General features: G+C 37.7%; 1 protein-coding gene across 2 annotated transcripts in view; it reads right to left on the bottom strand.

Annotated features, from left to right (window-relative positions):
• Positions 1–3,835: 3,835 nt before the first annotated feature.
• The window catches only part of PDCD6IP (programmed cell death 6 interacting protein), a 30,366-nt gene continuing 15,486 nt past the window's right edge, over positions 3,836–18,715 (bottom strand). The window contains exons 7-18 of one of the 2 annotated variants that reach the window (XM_005519073.3): positions 17,169–17,300; positions 16,096–16,318; positions 15,232–15,355; positions 14,451–14,628; positions 13,929–14,040; positions 12,682–12,851; positions 11,693–11,941; positions 10,238–10,372; positions 9,237–9,331; positions 7,791–7,923; positions 7,278–7,483; positions 3,836–6,417 (exon numbers count right to left, since the gene is read on the bottom strand). In XM_005519073.3, coding sequence (XP_005519130.1) covers positions 6,249–6,417; positions 7,278–7,483; positions 7,791–7,923; positions 9,237–9,331; positions 10,238–10,372; positions 11,693–11,941; positions 12,682–12,851; positions 13,929–14,040; positions 14,451–14,628; positions 15,232–15,355; positions 16,096–16,318; positions 17,169–17,300 — 1,926 coding nt within the window. In that variant the 3' untranslated portion in view covers positions 3,836–6,248. The remainder of the gene's footprint in view (positions 6,418–7,277; positions 7,484–7,790; positions 7,924–9,236; positions 9,332–10,237; positions 10,373–11,692; positions 11,942–12,681; positions 12,852–13,928; positions 14,041–14,450; positions 14,629–15,231; positions 15,356–16,095; positions 16,319–17,168; positions 17,301–18,715) is intronic. The other variant, XM_005519074.3, reaches the window with a different exon arrangement.

Raw genomic sequence — 18,715 nt, 5'->3', positions numbered from 1 at the left:
TATAAAGAAATACACTGTCCAAGTACACAAACTAAAAGTAGAAAATTCCCAAAAGCTACATAAGTCCAGAAGGCCAAGAAAGCAGTTTAGGGTGACCTGAAATCTTACCTATCCCTTCATCTTGGCAGCACAGTGCTCCGAGCTCAGTGTGCAGCTGGTCAGGAAGCTGGATGCAGGCAGTTGACACAATTGTCCCTGCATTTGGCTGGTTTTATATTCAGGCTCCAGGTCATCAATGAAGGAGCACTCATGGTACCTACACATAGTTAAATTTGATGATGCTTAATTAAAAACGATTTGCTTGTCCTTCCACCAACATAAACTTCAAATCTCTTTTTTGCATATATTCGCACCAAAAAGATCTGTTGGATACGCGGTTTCAGTCTGCCCTCTGCTGCAGGCTCAGCAGGCAGCTCTGTAATGTTGCTCATCTGAGAACATAAACAGCACAGGCTGACTCTGTCTTACAACTCAGATATTGTGTGTGTGTGTACCCAAATGTATATTCAACTCTGAAAAGTTTAAGCAAAAAGTAAGAGGTGCCACCAGGTGTGGCTTTGGGGAGATTTAAAAACCTTTAGTAGGAAACAGCAGAGAAACAAGAGCTGGGTAGGCCCACCCTCGAGTAGGCAGCGCTGCAGTGAACTCCCCGGGTGTCAGGTAGCTGGTATTTACACCTCCCACCTCACACACCACATACACTCTTGCTGTCACACACTGAAAAGCAGGAAGACCAATGGCAAATCTCAGTTAGATGAAATAACCTGTAAATGTTGTACCAGCCGAAACACAGAGCAGCTATCTCCCTCAGGCAGCCTCTCTGTTCCAGTGGAAGCCATCATTAACAAACCCTGGGCACTCCAACTCACACGCCATGAGCAAGTCCTCCCATCTTCTGCTTTGGCACCAGGGTTGTAGGTCCACAGAGGATCCCACTGCTGACGTAGAAGCCAGAAGGGTCTCCCACTGCTAGCAGCATGCCTGAGGTGGGGCAGGAGAAGCTGGAGCTCAGCCATGGCAGAGGAAGCCATTTCCCTCATATTGCTTGTACAACAGCCCAGTCCTTTCTGCCTGGATCCCACAATGCTGCTTGTCCTCAACAATTTCAAAGGCATCCTTCCAGAGTGAGCCTGGGCCAGGCTGTGTCATGGGACAAAGATTACTTGAGATCAAAGATTACTTCAGGTCAGAGGACAGAAACTACTTGATGTCAAAGGTTACTTTCTAAGGCAGACTTCCAGAATAAGGCTAGTCCAGCCTCTGTCACAGGACAGCAGTTAATTGAGAGCACGGGATAGGGGCTGCTCAAGGAGAAAGGTTATTGGAGTTCATAGGTTGTATGAGGCCAGAATACAGAGGTTATGCTGGGTCAAAAGTCCTTTCAGGACAAAGATTTCTCAAGGTACAAGCGTTTGCAAGGTCATAGGGCCAAGGTTAATTTATTTCAAGTGTTACTCAAGGCCAGTGGATAGAGGTTACATGAGGTCAAAGTTTACTTCAAGGCAAAGGTTAATTGAGGTGACAGGTTCCTCAAGATCAAGTGTTAATTGAGGACGCAAGATAGAGGGTCCTCAAGATCAAAGGTTACTCGAGGTCCAAGGACAGATGGTCCTCAATGGCAAAGGTTCTCATGGTCACACAACAAAAGTTACTCTAGGATACAGGTTACTTCAGGCCACAAGACAGGTTACTCTAAGTGAAAGGTCACTTGAGGTCAAATCTGGTTTTGGTATAAATCTCACCAGTGCCCACAACGACGCCATAACCAAGTCTCAGCACACTTTTGTCACCTGGACGCTGTCAGCTGTCATGTGCATATGTGCCAAGAGCACAGTCTGAGACCAGTTGGGTTGCCAGGCCCGTACCCATGTGCTCACTCACCACCTCAGCCTCCACAGAAAGGGACTGCAGGCAAGCTGCCCACTGGGAATGGCCCTTCCACTGCTCTGCCTTCCCAACAACACACCGCACTTGGCTGGAAAAATGTGCTACCTTCACACCAGCAAACACTCCAGCAGCTTACCAGCACTGAGAACAGCACTCCAGCACCCAGGAGAGCTTTAAGTGGGAAGCGCAAATGCAGACAGGTGGTGCCATGAAGAACTGCTAAATGGAATAAAGGTGAAAGGACTGAAGGGACCAAAAGCAGCAATTTGTGGCAAAGCCTTGGTGCTGATTTTGCAATAGCAGTTGCCTCTTCCTTTTCATGCTTGATAGTGAACAGTTTTTCTTCACAGCCTGGTTAATAAAATTGGTGGCCAGACTCCCACTAGGATTTAGAAGCATTAAAAAAAAAACCCAGGGGAAGAAAAAAAAAAGCACAATATAACAACTGAGATACAGTTGCTGGCATCAAGGGACTATTATACTCAAATTAGGGGAATTAGATGCAAGGGTAAAGTCATAACTTGAGATTAGCAGTAACTCCATCCTTGCCATGAAGTTACTAGAGTTCCAAATTTGAGTCAAAATCAGAAAAATTTTTTTTAAAAAAAAGAAACACTGACCATTTCCAATATACCTTTCAAAAGTCATTGCAAACCTAAAAAGTTAGCACATTGAGTAATGTTAGTCAAAAGTAGCAAGAACCCCAAATCCTTCCCCCATAAACAATACAAAAAAGCAATTTTGAGTATTGCTGTGCTGTAATAGCTCATCTTTTCAGGCACTGAAACTTTCCAAATAATTTATTTTAAACTATACATAGTGAACTCTTGAAAATTCAGGCAGTTTCACTCAGTAGTATACAACCAAAACTCAAACCCACAATTGCTCAGCTTAGTCTATTTTAATGTTCTACCAGGATAAATACATGCCAAAAAACAGCTTCTGAGATGCAAGTAATTTCAGAACTGAACACATTTTAGTAACAAGCAAGCACATCTCTCAGGTAATGCAGAGAAAAAAAATGTTTTCCAAAGGATTTCCTTGTGATTTTCAACTACCTGACAATGGGTGAGGTTGTTAAGAGTATGTCAAGGTTCAAATATTGCCTCAAGGTACTTTGAAATAGCAAAGGACTCCATTCAGTCTAATTCAAACTGAATCTCACAAATCAGCTCTAAAAAGCAGTCAAAACAATGGGATGATGGTGAAAGAATCACCATTAGCTGGCAGTGTCACATTAGTGGTCAGGAGAGAAGACCCTTTTTCTGTATGGGTTGAAACCACGTTAATAAAGAAAAAAAAAAATTGAGCAAAGACCTGCTAGTCCTGCTACAGTCTGGTATTTCACTGATGATCTGCTATTACCTTGCTTCCTAAAACTTGCTTTTCTCACTAATTGCATTGAAAGCTTTTATGCAAGATGAAATAAATGCTTGACTTCAAAATCTCTGAAAGGACATGGTTGTAATCTTTTCCCTCCACACAGCAATTGAAACAAGCATGGCATTATTAAGCCTTAAAAAAAAAAATTATAAAGAAATTGACTTCTTGGAGTGCCCAAGGGGACTGTTTATCTGCTGTTATTAGCTGCCCTTACAACCCCTTTTCTTGCAACCCATGCTTTAATACCCATGATGCTGGGAGTCTCGTGTAAGCCAGCCGGAACACGAGTTCACAAAAACAAATTTGGAATACAAGTTTTGAAGGCACAGAACCAATAAATCAACCTTAATCATTTCCTCCTCATATAAACAGAGGGAAATACACTGCATCAGCTCTGAAAATAAACTCAACTACCAGGATCTGAACGTGGCTGTTATTACAGAGCAGCTGTAGCTGATACACCTTCACCACAGCACAAACGTTCTTGGGAGCCCATTACTTGTTCCCATCCTTTCCAAAAGAACGCTTGTCTGAACCCAAAGGACTCAAGAGAAACACCATGAAATCAGGTTTTCTAACTGTTTTTTTTTAATAAACTATAGAAGAACAAGGTAACATTTCAACCGAAGTCATGACAACTGCATGCTTAAAAGCCGATACATAACATGTCTCTGGATTTTTCTGTTCTCTTTAGGAAAAAAAAAAGAGAAAAACTGAACATAATGCATAGATTTCTATACATATTCAAATAATAGACTAAAGCAAGCAGAAACACAACTGGAAAAAATGTTTTGACAGTAATTCCAGATCTATGAAATTTTAAAGAGGAAATTTCAGTTCTAAGAATCTTTATGCTGGAACAAATGACTTTTTTTATACAGCATGAAAATAAGTTTTATCAATTGAGGCACTAGAAACAAACTTACACAACAGCTCAAATGCATCTAATGTGTGAACTGAAAACCTACAGCCCATGGCATACTAAAAATTTAGAATTTAAAAAGTTGCATTAGACTTGCACTTGCTCACATTGACACAGTGAAATTAGTGGAAAACTACTGGTTTTTTTCAGTTAGAATAAAATCAGGTTCTGATTGCTGTTTCCAAACAATTATCTTCCTAGCTTTTTCTCATTGTCCTCGCTTGCCTCATGTCTTCTCATCAGGGAAAAAAATATGAAGAGGTTTCTGTGCTACCCCATTCAGCAATATTTAAAAAGAAATGCAAAGCACCAGTCTTTGTGCAGCGGTTTCATCTACGGTGCTGTATTCCCTTACTCCATCATGTTCCCCACGTCACTGAGCTTCTACAGATTAATAAATTTGTTTAGAATTAGGTTCTCAATAAGTTCTATACGGGGTGCTTATTTCTACCTTTTGATCTGCATTTTCAACGGGGGTTAGCAAGTATTAAAGACAAGGAGTCTTGATACAGTAATCAAGATGATCACACAGCAAGAGGAACTTGAGACAGAAAGGAGTTCCTATGAATACAAATGCTGCTTTCTTTACAAGGAAGAATATTCATGATCCAGTGAGGTTTCCACCCAGATGCTACAATAACTGGCACCTCTAAACACCTACACTAAAATATACCTCGATATCTTAATCAGGCACTTTAATAGAAAAACAAAGGAGTAACTTTTAGTAACACAGGTACTGTGATAGTTATTCTATAAGGCCAGAACGTTTTGTATGAAGCATTCAGAAAATTAACCGTCCCACAGAACCAACTCTGATCAAGGGCTAAATGAAAGGAGAGTCCCTCATTAGACAAGCCTGTTGGAAAAAGAAAAGGCTGAAAAACGGTTATCAAATATTTGGTAGAAGCCATTAACCCCAAACTTAGATTCTTCACTATCTTATGTAAAATGCAGTGCAAGGTTATTTATCCCTTGAGATGATGGATCCAAAAGTAAACATTCAATGTGCTTTAATCTACAAGGTCTTTTTCCCCACCCCCCAAAAAAAGTTTTTCCACTTCGATAACAAGCTCCCTGAGGGAATACATCAATGTTATGTTTTCAAGGAAAAAAAAGCAATCATTTAAAAAACAAACTGCAAAGCTCCAGCAATCAATAGTTGCCCTATTTTGAGCCATAACACATTTCCCACCACCATTTCTTTGGAAAACACAAGTTAGAACAACTACTCACTGGTCCTGTAAGAGGACCTTTACCTCCCTTCTTTTACATAGTATCCGACAGATGACAGTAACCATTCTTTTAAAATGGTAATAAATGTATTTCAGTCCAGTACATGTCAAAGTTATAGGAAAACTCTACCTGTAAGACTTCATCTACCAACACTTACAGGGTTAATTATGGATTCTGTCACAAAAATACAGAATCAAGGAAAAGGGGTGGAAATTCACTTGTAAGGCTAAACCCTTGAAAACTTCTTTATGTTATGAAAGTCAAGGGACAAATGAAACAATCTACAAACACACAAAACACATTTTTATGGTAATGAGAATGCCAAGTGCTTAAACCATCTTAAGTAATTTATTTCTTTTTACTGATGATTTACAAGGCCTTGATTATTAGACAAAATAGCATATTTTAACTAAACTAAAAAAAATACAAACTAATAGAGAATAGAAGGAAATGCTATATGGTTCTGTAGAATATATCACACCCAGTGCACACACTGCTTTGTTTTTCTCATCTGAACCTATTTGTTACTTACAAGATTTTTGCAAACAAATCTTTTGGTCTAACAAGAATGTAGTGTACCGCTTCAGACCGCTGAATTAGGCTCGAATTCTGGCATTAGTCTATGGTCTAAACCACTGCAGTAGATCTTTCAAAGAGCTTAGTGTCATAAAAACTGATCTAGACATTTTGGAGCAGTTAACAAGAGACAGGAGTTACAGCTGCATACAGTTCAGTATGGTACACTAACGGAAGCTAGAAGTTTTAGTACACTTATTGCCAATTTCTCCCAAATTTTAATAAGCAGAGCTTCTTTGCAGAGACATTATTGCTGATGGTAATAAGGCTGTTGAGGAAAAGGGTATCCAGGTTGTTGAGGTGGTGGATATGGTGGTTGTCCAGGAGTTTGATATACAGGTGAGGGTGCATATGGCAGATTATACTGACCATACATGTATGGATTATAGCCCATTGGCATTGGCATCTGGCAATACCTGCGTGGGAGAGAAAAAAAAAAGAGCATACCTGAGTTGAAAAACATCAATGATGGTAATTTGCAAAAACAACTCATTAATAGATACAAACAAACACGCAATCTCCACAAATGCTTTCCTTTCATTTTGCTTCAAGTGCAGCAGGAAATGTGGTAACTTTCAAGAAGCAAACATGAAAACTATTACAGTGTGTAGAACAGAAATGCAGACAGAAGGTGGAGTAAAGGCAACTTGCTGGAACTAGAACTGATCTCAGTTGATTCTCAAATGTTTAATAACACTGTGCATATTTCAACATTTACTGAGCCTGCTACCAAAAGAGAGCCAGCTGCCTTCGATTCTGTGTGATGACACCAGAAGATGAAAAAAAGTATCAGAAGAAAATACACTACACTCAACTGGAATTTTCTCTGTATTTCTCATTATCTTAGTATCATACTGAAGACTTGAAAAATGAGATATGCCAGCAGTTTTGAGATAAACATCACCAAATGATTATGCAAGTGTTGGCAATAATCAACAAACCACAGTTAAGGAAATGCAATCCTATTTTCCTTCTCCTTTAAAGAAGATGAACTGTAAACACTTAAAATGAACCTGCCCACAAAAGGTACAAGAAAATGATTCCTACAAGAGTTACACGATTAAAACTAACAAAAAACAAAAAACACACCCAACCCAACCAAAGAAAAAACCTCAAGCAACCAATCCACAAACTAACAAACAAAAAAACTCCTTGCCTCAAACAGCAAACACATCTTCAACTTTAATAGTAACTAATGTTAAAATGTCACACACAAGAAAAAGTGCTTCTAAGTAACAGGATAACAAAAAACTGCATAAGTTCCCCCCTAACTTACCCTGGGTAACCGGGATAAGTTGGATAAGGTGGTCCCTGTGCCTGTGAAGGTGCAGTGCTTGCTGCAGGTGCACTGGCTCCTGGAGTAGGAGCTGGAGCAGCAGCAGGAGCTGCAGCAGATCCAGAGGGTGCTAATGCAGAAGAAGAACTACTTGCTGCAGAAATCACTGGTGGTGGTGGCCGTGCTGGTGGCTGCGGTTTAGTCCCCTAATAAGAGAAAGTGAATTAAGCAGGAGGTTCTTTATCGAAGTCTTGGAATCAAAAGCTGTGGTTTTATGATTAACTGACTTTTATTTTCATTTTAAACAGACATTCTATATTTTGTCTATACAGATAATGCAAAGCATCTAAAAGGCACAAAGCTTTTAATATATTCTGCCTTCTATTTCACTTCAACACATTTCCAACTACACCAGTATTTTAAGGAGTGATACACACAAATTACAGATCGGTTTAGAGTTCTCAAGTACAGACCCAGTATTTTCAATCCACTAATTCTGTAGCATGTATTTACCACCATGGTTCTTGGGGCTGGAGTGGGAGTGGGCGATGCAGCTGGCTTATTTCCTGCTGCTGGTGTGGTCTGATACGTAGGCAGAGGAATGGAAGGAGCGCTGGGCTCCCTAGCAATGCTTTGCTGCAAATCTCTAGTAAAAACAAAAGAACAAACATGCAGCTTAGTTTAAGAATTGTTTGTTATACACAGCAGCAAGTTAACATAAAAAGATGCAGTAGAGTAATATTTAAAGCATGATCACTGAGCTAGCTCAAACTAAATTTGGAGTCTAAATCACTTCCACGGAAACCATTCTCTAGCCAACTCTCTGATTAACTGTTACATTTATTTTCTAATAATGTCTTTATGTTCTAACTCAGTACTGGGTATAGATCACAGCATTAGCCAAAACAGTAAAAGAGCACAGCAAGACTCAGTAGAATGTTCTATCAACACTAACCCTACAGCCTTAATACTGAATGTAAACAAAGAGATGTGAGATAATCAGACCTCTGCCTTGGTTAGGCAGCCTAACAACTTCCAAACTACATGCATGTAGGAAGCCAAATAAAAGGCAGAAGGGGCTGTTACTCAGACTTTGTTTACAAGCACAGAGCCCAAATGAAAAAGAACAATTCTACAAAGGATCAAGTTAGAAAAGATAAAAATTGAGGGTTGAGCAAGGCATTTCTAAGATGACAAGTACACAGAAGAATTGCAGTTTCGCCAACCAAAATTTTAGTACCAACAAGTCCTTTCTTATAAAAGGCTATGTGCTTTGCTAAAGAACACTGATTAAATGGCAAATTTCAATTATGCTTTCCTCTTAAAGGGAAGAGCCTAAAAATGGCACCTGAAACATAGGTCTGATCTCACATAGGGGACAATGACAACATCAAACACTCCTCCTCACATGAAGGACAAAAGCTTCTTCTCTCCCCAGCATTGAAACCAATCCACATATCTAAGCAATGATGAATTATGAGACTAGAGCAGACTACAGGGCAGAAGTAGAATACTGATGCTTTTCCCCACATCACACTGAACACATGTAAGGAAATCATATGATGAAGCATCTGATTTCTCAAACTAAACTGACAGCAGGACCAGGGTGCAGAAATCAGAAGTTCCTCAAAGGAAAGAACAAAACAAAATAAAATTACTAACAAATGCATGCCAAAAAGACTAGAGAGTAAAATCATAACACGAAACAGATTTGTGCTGAACTGCACAAAGGAACAGTAGAGCAGACTTGAAAGTAGATTTTTCCATTTATTTCTCTAATCACTTTCCTAGGAGAGAGGAGAGTAGGACTAGGATTAAAGAAAGTAAGTGATAGGCTTAGCACACCTATTCTTCCTTTCTCATTTCAACAAGTACCACAATAAACATGTCCCCAGTGATAAATTTCTGATAAATACTTTAATGTTTTTGCAATGCTTAAACAAAACATTGAAATCTTACTTGAGCAGCTCATCTCTTTCAGTCTTGCGAGCAAAGATAATGTCACTGCATTTGTTCTGGAATTTCAGCAGGATTTCTGTCAGCTCATTGTAAAACTAGTAAAGAAAAATAAAAACACAATATGCTCAAACAATACATTCAGACTCCAGGCTGGCATACTTCTACATATTGATCCAGTTATAAGTGTTGTATTATTACAGAGCCCAGAACCTGCCATTCCAATAAAGTTTGCTAGTACATTCTATTATGCTTTTCAAAACCAAAATTAGTCAGCTGTTGCTGCCCATCCTTGTAATATCATCGAATTTTATGGGTGTGGGTGTGTGTGTGACTGTGGGTGTTTGGGTGTAGGATATAAAAATAGTTTAGGATAACTAAAAAAATGTATTAAAACCAGAGCAAAATTATATCACTTCTGGTGATGAACTATTTATTTCTGTAAAGGATAATTGTTTATTTTTAATTTTATTACTCTCAATACCATGCATTTCATTTGAACAGATATCTCAGAAGCTCTGTTTTCTTTGTCTAATGAGCTATCAATAAACGAGCAAAAGTACTTAGCGCAGAAGCCATAAGACACCTTCCAGAAGTCTAGATGAAAAAAAGCAAACTAAATAGAGCTCTCATTATTTCTCATGTTTGCAGTAACAACATTTAAAACACCAATTTTGTAAGGTGATTAAATACCATGGGAAAACAGATGAAAGAATTTCTCAGATAAAATGGCTCATCTGGGTGCTTCAGGTTCATTTATTCCGCTGTAATTAATAGCTTATCCTATTGTTCAGAAAAGCTTACTTTTCCGATAAGAACAAAGAAGTATTTCACAACTCTTGAAACAATCAAAATTCAAGCAACTCACTGTCCTCACTTCAGCAGTAAAATCCTCAAAAATGCACCTGTCAGCTATCATGTCTCCAAAGTTTATTGTGATTTTTGGTTCACATCTCATTGTATACATAAAAAACGTCCTTTCAATCCCTTAAGCATTACCATACCTTTGTGCCTTCTTTTAAATTGGCTACAAGTTCCACAAAGTTGTCATTTGCTACAGCTAAGTTCTTCAAGACTTCTTCTCTTAAATTAGATTCGTTGTTTGATTGTTTCATCTTGGAAAAATCCTGATACGCATTCTTAAAAGAAGAGAACAAATAAACAGTGCAAATAATACAAGCTAGTTCCATGCAAGATTCTGAATGTTTTGTTTTCTTTTTCCTCTTACTCATTGCTTCTGTTATCCCCAATACCTGCTTTTCCTCATCTCCCATCCACACTGGACTTCCATCCTTGCTACCTGCCAAGCACAGTGACTATTATAATGCATATTTCAGAACAATACATATGTTAACTCACTGGTAGTAGCTATCATCAGACAATTACCTTTTCTGTTGTGGGCTGCCTCTAATAATTCTCAAGCTCATCCTGCAGACTGTCTTTCAAGGCTATACTAATTAGGCTATCTCCTGTACTAACTTCCATTGATATTCATACAATCATACTGAAAGTCAGTATTTTTAAGAAGCATTACTTCAAATTTGGTTGACATTGGCAAGCTATTAAAAGGACAGGGAAGAGGAAAACTTACAGAAGGATCACCTATTTACATCTCATTTCTTTCAGGAAAATAAACAAGCAAACTTAAAAAGACTGTTTCAACTGTCAGAAGCCAACAAACTTGAACTCCAGGACATTGAAACATTAAAGTAATACCCATCAAGATTCTTTAAATATATTGTGCTAAAAATATCCAAATATAAAATCCTTGCTAAACATGGTGTATTTGGTAATTTAACAATTTTTTTTTCCTACTGGAAAAAATGTCTTCATCATTACTCAAGCTGCCATTGTCCTTTCTTCAAGCACTAAGACTTCCTCTTTTGCCAGATGGTTCAGGTAACTGTCTCTGATGAATTAAGACTGAATTTATAAATAAACTTTGGGAAATGCTATTAAGTTTTACTTCAACGAGCTCTGCACATACTGGAAGTCAACCATAAATTCTCAAGAGCAATTATGAATAAACCAAGCTGTACTTCAGAGACCCAAAATGTCTTCTAATAGAGAGTAAAGACAGTCTCCTGTTATCCCAGAAAGAATTAAATGGAGTGAGGGGAAAAAAATGAAACAAACCCAAAAACTTTTTAACACACCACGTAAGTTTCTTTCAAGGACAAAACTATCTGCAGAATTGTGCCAAGAAAACGTCCAAGAGAATTTACACTTGTAGAGCTGTAGGGAGAGCCTGCTAAACATTTCCATTTCTTTCTAGCGAACACAAAGACATCTCTGTATTTTTCAGTGATCAAGGCATAAAAAAGTATCAACTAACATATGACAGAATGAAAAGCAAGACAGACTAGAAAGTGAAGTGAGACCTCTAAAGTACTAAAGTACTAGGTAGAAGTATCGTCACTCCTAGTTTAGGGGAAACGAAAACATGCCAAGTGTCGTACCTGAATGTTTTTGAGAAGTTCTTCCTGCTTTTTTAGGGACTCCTGCACTTTCTGTGTGTAACTTCCATAAATTCTGTCCAATTCAGTCACAGAAATAGCCTCCTCATTTATAGCACCATCCTGCGCAAGTGCAGTCAGGAATTTGCTTGTCATGTCAAAATTTACAGATTTCAGGTCGTTTTCCAGTTGTTCTCTCTCCTTCTTAACTTCATCCAGACTGGTCAGCAAAGTTCTTAAGACATTAACAACCTAGGCAATATAAATGTCCTAAGTTAACAGGTTTAGAGAAACTACTGGAGAAGTATAACCTATTAATAACTTGTTTCCATCTTACACTCCTCACTGATGCTGGCAGTATTTCTGCATGAGTATTTGCTTATGAATGTGTTAAAGGTGAGAAACTAGGACAAAATGTGACCCAAAAAAAGATCTAGCATTTCTCAATCTATATTCCCTTCTAAAGATTTCCTTTTGCTAATAAGACTGAATTAGTGTAAAATGTTTGCGTTTTCTTAAGTTGATCAGATACCTTCCAATAGGACATTCTAAGATAGCAGCAAAAAACACTGGCTTCAAATCATTACTGAGAAAAATAATAATATTGCTGTAGATGAGCCATTAACTTATTGTAAAGCAAACTGGTGTAACTGCCTAATCCTTTAAAATACTGAGCCATGTCTTATGTTGTCCCAAGAAACTGTGCACTACATCCCACTTCCCTACATAACAAAAATATTCATTGCTCCTTTTATAATGGTCAACCAGTATTGCTGTCCATGGTGACTTTGTTCACATTAAATGCAACAAACTATGCTCAAGAAGATTTTAAACATGAAGGCAACTTCTTTTCCTCCTTTAGCTACCTTATGTATCAACTGAGACAGAAACAAGAGCAGCTAAGAAGCAGCTTTCTTACCAACTCATGCAAGTTTACTTTGTTAGACAAACAGCACTTCTATTCAAAACAGAAACATATTTCACTGCTTTACCTCATTTCCCTGTAGTGTTTTTGCTGGGTTGGCAGAAGGAATGGCTGCGTTGAGTTCTGCCTCTGGCTTACACAGAAGTGCAATCGTATCCCGGTGAGTCTGATAGCGCTCCTTCACCTGCCCATCTGCTTGCATAGCTTTATTCAAAATATTATGGTAATTGGCTCCCTCTGGGGGCAAGAGGATAAAAAGAGAGTTTATATAATTTCAAAACTTGTTTCATCCAATCTTGCACCTGAGCCATTTTTGTGCTTTTCAGCAAGTCATTATACCTTTTTATAAGCCTGCTTAATGCGTAAGACTTTTATATAAAACTTAAGCTTCTGAATTATGTTTTAAAAAGTGCATGAACTAGGCACCTATATTAATTTTCCAGTGAAGTATACAAAGGTATATGAATGAACCCTGGTTTGAGCTACCCTGCAGATTCAGATCTCTAACTCTGCAAGACCAAGTCAGTGGTATCAGTCCCTTGTTAGCTTCAAAAACCACCACATATTAGGCACACAGAAAACATGCTATAGTGATGGTCCTAAGTAGTTTGACCTAACTGCTGGTAAAAGAAACCCAACATAACATCGAATTAAAGAGACAACACACTGATGGAAAAATACACTGTAGTATTTAAGAGGCAGTTGAAACCAGATCCTTAGGAGGGCAGGCACTTTTCATTTCATTTGCTTTCTCAATCTTTAGCATGCATGTGTATGAAACAAAGTGACTCAGAGTCCCCAGGCAGGTGCAAAGGAGTGCTCTTTATTGCCAAAAACCCAGCCTTTTTAAGCCATTATCAGTTTACCTAGTTTTACGGCACAACAAGCCCAAGTCAACCAACCACCATACACCACAATGTGGACATGTGGCAGTCACACAGCACGTCTCTCATGTCTCTCACGTCTCTCTACCCCTATTCCAGCTGAGTCACTCTCCCACAGTTCCCCTCTACTCAGCCTAAGTAACAGGCCTGAGCCATGATTTTACAAAGGTAACACAGCCCTGATTTTACAAGGCTTTACCTATATGCAACATGCACATACACACCAAAGGTGCAAAAGGAGCAGCAAATTCCCTGCTGTCACATCCTTTTTCAGCTCCAAATAACAGTGCAGACAGCAGTCAGGATATTCTGGCACAACCTGCCTCAAATTGAAATTTGTGTATTTATAGATAATATCAGAGCACTGAAAACTACTTTAATTTACACTATGGGCATCTTCAGAATGCAAAGCATGGAACATGAACTTTACCTGCCCTCAGAGGCTTGTAGAGTTCATTGGATGGTGTTCTCTGCCAACGTTCTTTGAATTTTGTTCGCAGGTCATTGTCTGTAGCTTCTTCTTCATCTAATAATCTCAGAGACTGTAAGAGTTAAACGTTACATGCATTATGACCTGTTTTAAACATAAAATAGCTTCAAAATATGCAGCTAGTGCAGAAAACAAAAACTGCCTCTACATTCTTTTAAAATATAATTTGACAAATAAAAGGTAGGCATAAAAGGGACAAATCACTCAAGCTTCTTTAGAATGTTTTTCCAATACTTCCCCCTCTCCACCAACCTTTTTAAAAAGAAAATATTAGTAAGGAAACATCCACATGTGACAGCACATTTTTTGTATGGGCTGAACACTTAAATAGTATATTTTGAAAGTACTATTAAAGTTATAAGCATTTGAATAATTGTGCACTTCTTCTATTGTCATTTAAAGTGAAGCATCCAGTGCAGATGTATTTTAAGAATGATTTAGTGTAGTGGGTTTTGGGCTTACTTCATCTAGAATTTCTTTATTTCTTTGCAGCAGTTCAGGCAGATCTTTGATCAGCTGATCAACAGTTTGAATTCCCCCCTGCTCAATCACAGACTTGGACTTGTTCAAAATGGACTGAGGAACAGTGTCACCAGATACGTCTTCGATAGCAGCAGGAAGATTGAGGGAAGCCAACACACTGAAAAAGTCAACATGTTAAATAAACAATTTTTATCCTGAAAATAACACTGCTATCTAAACAAAGAATCACACGGTCAATTATAATGGAAGTGAAGTGTAATGTATACCTAGGCTGCAATTTCAAACATATACCTCGCTAAAAATACATTTCAAAGCTCTTAGAAAGCCAAAGAAATGCTAGTCTTTTAGCACTTACAAAACATAGTAAGCATTTTAGGTAGTGACTTGTAGACAAAAGAAACAACTGCCTTAATTACATTGCTATCTCTCAGCTTGGTACCATTTTTTAGTAACTATTTATTTTAAAGAATTCTTTTTTAAATGACCATTGGAATATGAAAATCCTATTGGAACTTTTTCTGAGCAAGTGTTTGACTCCTAAAAAAATGAGGAAAAATAGAAGAAAAATAAACGTTACTTCTTTCTAATAACCTTTTAGATTTAACACCTACAGAAAAGTAGTTCTAAATCCCCCTGTTGTGGTTTAAGTTTGCCAGCCTACCATACAATAACGAAAAAACACTGCTATAATGCGGATATCTGCAGGCTGTAAGGCCATGCACAACCCCTCTTGAGAAACTTCACAAGAAGCCATATTTACCCATTTGCCAGATTTGTGGCTTCTCTCATCTGGGCTATTGACCTGTTTACCAGATCTGCCTTCCTCTGGTTATAAACACTCACAGACTGCTGCACTTGCAATGGAACCATCTTCTCAAACAGGTCTGCAATTAAAGTAGTATAAATCACAAGCTGTATTATGAAAGTAAGAGCACAAACATCTTCACAGCTTTTTTTACAGGTTGTACTACAGAGACTGACCTAAACATTTTAAGATACTCTCCTCCTACTCCCCTAAGATGTCTTAAAAACAAAAAATCTATTTTTAAAGGCCTTTAGATTTCAGTTTTTAAGGCTGAATTGAATTTGAAATAATTTGAAGACAATATATTTACACCAATTGTAGGGTTACAAATCAGATTTGTCTTAAGGCTTCATTTCTAATTTTGTTTCATTAAAAGAAAAATAGGAGAAAGCTAAGAGAGAATTTTTTCACAACTCATCTGTAGAGCCAACAAACTGAAACTTTTCAACTTCATGGCAGACCAGAAACAAGGTTAGCTAATATTGTATTACTTAGTACTGTCCCCAATAGAACTTTTCCTTCTGAAATTAAAAACATATTAAAAAATTTAATATAGAAAATACAATTCCTAAGAAAATCTTAGGAAGATCTGTACGAGAATTGTACACTTCAGGTAAGAATTTTTTAACCTGTGCTTTATTACACTTATCAAGAACAACAACAAACTGGAGGAGAAAAACAGCGGTTTCAAAAACACAGCTGTACCCTTAATGGAATGCAGAAAGCAAATGTTTGTTTTTTCATGGTACAAATGAACTTTGTTGACCATGTGTTTCACAAGGTAACAATTACCCTGCGCACTCCACAAACTTTGCTTACCAGTGAATTTCTGACTGAGTGGAACAACAACTGGAGTAGACTTCACAAGACTGGCTTTTCCAATGGACTCCAAATCTTTCAGGTCAGGAACCCGGTCATGGTAAATGAAGTCATTGTCTTTTTTGGCAGCTGCAAGTGCACGGTTGATTTTGTCAACCAGATCTTTAACATTTATATATTCATCATAGCGAGATGCCACCGTTTTCACCAAATCTGCTGCATGCTAAAAAAAAATTAAAATACAGTTAAAATAATAAATTCTTTCTCCCTTTGATATAATCTTAAGAAAGCAGATGAGCATACAAAAAGAAGTTTCAAGTTCCATCCTGCACAAAGTTGATAAATGCATAATGGTAACTTTCAAGATGCCAACACAATTGTCTTACATAAGTCAGTCTAATTTCCTTGATATCAGTAGATACACAGTAAACATGGATCTTTACAATCAGTTGAAGCAGCATTTCAAATATTTATTTTCCAAAAGATCCAGGGACTTGAAGGAAGTAGTTCATTTTAGCCATTTTTTTTTCTCTACTGTACTTAAAATATGAGATGACCTTATTCATTACAACATCTCCAGCTGAAAACCTCTAGAAACCAGATATAGATATGGGGGGGTGGGACTATAAAGACTAAAAAGAGAACTCTTTGTACAATTTTTAGAAATTAATCAGATTTAAAGCAGGATATCAACAAAAGAACCAGGCACACATCACATAGAATTTTAACCGTTGGGGGATTTTTAATGTAGGAAAGGAAAATTATGTAGAAAAATTTATCAACAAATCTGTCATAATAGCTGTACTGAGATATGAAGCCTATGCAAAGGTAAAGATAGAGATTTAACAAGTCAAGCAGTATCAAATTGCCCAAAAATCACTAAAACACATCTTCACAAAAGTTAGAGAGGTGCCTTTCATCTTTGCAGCTGATAATAATTCAATTCATGTGATAAACATGCTCAACAATTTCTGAATATATTCCATTCCTAGTTATTTGGATTTTCAGAACTCCAACCCAGCTTTTCAGGACTAAAAGCTTTTCCATATTTTTCAGAGAAGACAGTTACTCACCTGTAACCTCCCAATTTCTTCACCAAATTTCTTCTGTTGTTTTGCCAGGATAGATTGATGATATTCTGCATTGGCCTGCATAATGCAGTGCTTTGCAGCCAGAACTGGAAACACCTCCTGGAAATAAAAATACTGACCAGGGGAAAGTCCAACCACATTAACCACCACATTCAACATGGGATGCAGGAAGAAAAAGGAAGAAGAAAAGGAAATTAGAATCACCCAATTAATGGTTTAGATAGGTTAAAACATTAGAGGTAAATGTCAGAGATTATGTGGCTTTGCATGGATTGAATATTTTTTTTTAATCTGCTGTTGCAAAACTCTTGGTGTCCATTATTTTAGATGAGCTATGGTTTAAATTCAAGCCATGAAGTCACAACATTTACTTCAAAGATAAGAAATGCATGCATGTAGTAGAAAGGAATGTTGCAAGAACACACCCAAATACCCCCAGACAAAGCCAAGACAGTGTTCTTAAGAAAAGGAGGTGGGTGGAAAGATAGGCCTTCTAGGGGTTTTTTGGTTTGATAGTTTTTTTAATTAAAGAAAGTAATTACACTTAAAACAGCAGCAAGCCTATCAAGAAAGCAACTACAATTATGAAAGGAAAGAAGAAATAAGGAAGACCAGTAACTACTGACATGGAAAGCAACTTAAAAGTCATTTTTAGACTTTACATAAATGCACTTATCTTTGCAGGAGTACCAACCAAGACATGAAGAAAACATTACGCTGCAGCGCACAGTACAGACATGGTCTTAGATCAAGGATTTGGCCTTACTGTTTTATTTCTTAAATCAAGGAGCACTGGAAAACCAGAGTGATGTTTTAAAGACCTCAGTATACAAAGACCTGCTTCTTCACATTTGTGCAAGCTTGCTGCTCCCCCAGAGATGAAAAAATAAAATTTTTTAAAAAGGGTAAATTTGGGAGACAAAGCTGTCTGGAAGACCTTGCAACTGAAGTTTGACACTTCCAATCAACCTTGATGTCACACTCCTAAACATGTAACTGTTCTCAGAGCTGGTGTTAACCAGCAAACCTCACGTTCTTTCAAATAATCACTTGACAGATTACTTTGCAACTGGAATGAGGAGCACATCTACACCTTAGAAAGGTACACAACAACAAAAGATAAAGCAATGGCTTTATTAGATCTCACTACCTGCCAAAAGTCATGAACAACATATCACCTACGCGAGAAACATTCAAGAACCATGAGAAAGATCTTTCTACCTCTTCCAAAATCAACAGCATTCAAATACACAGTCAAGATTAAATTGGGATATTTTACAAGTATCAAGATTGTTTTGAGGTAGTGCAAGAAAAGGCAGGCAGAAGGACAGAAGACACACACTGCCTTTCCAATCATGTGTTTCACTAACAGGTATGTGAACAGTATCTCTGTATTCATCGTTGTACTCAACATGAGAGCAAATTTCACATGGAAACACTGGGACTAAGAAGCCAATGAAGCCCAAATAGAAAGTGTTAGTTTGAAAACAAATTTAGTAAGGCATTAAGTTCTAAGAATGCATCCCTAA

The sequence above is a fragment of the Pseudopodoces humilis genome, chromosome 1 (genome assembly GCF_049639895.1).
Source record: "Pseudopodoces humilis isolate 2021_Gansu_Grassland_sample_001 chromosome 1, ASM4963989v1, whole genome shotgun sequence".
Classification (NCBI taxonomy): domain Eukaryota; kingdom Metazoa; phylum Chordata; class Aves; order Passeriformes; family Paridae; genus Pseudopodoces; species Pseudopodoces humilis.
This window is presented reverse-complemented; position numbering and strand designations above follow the sequence as displayed.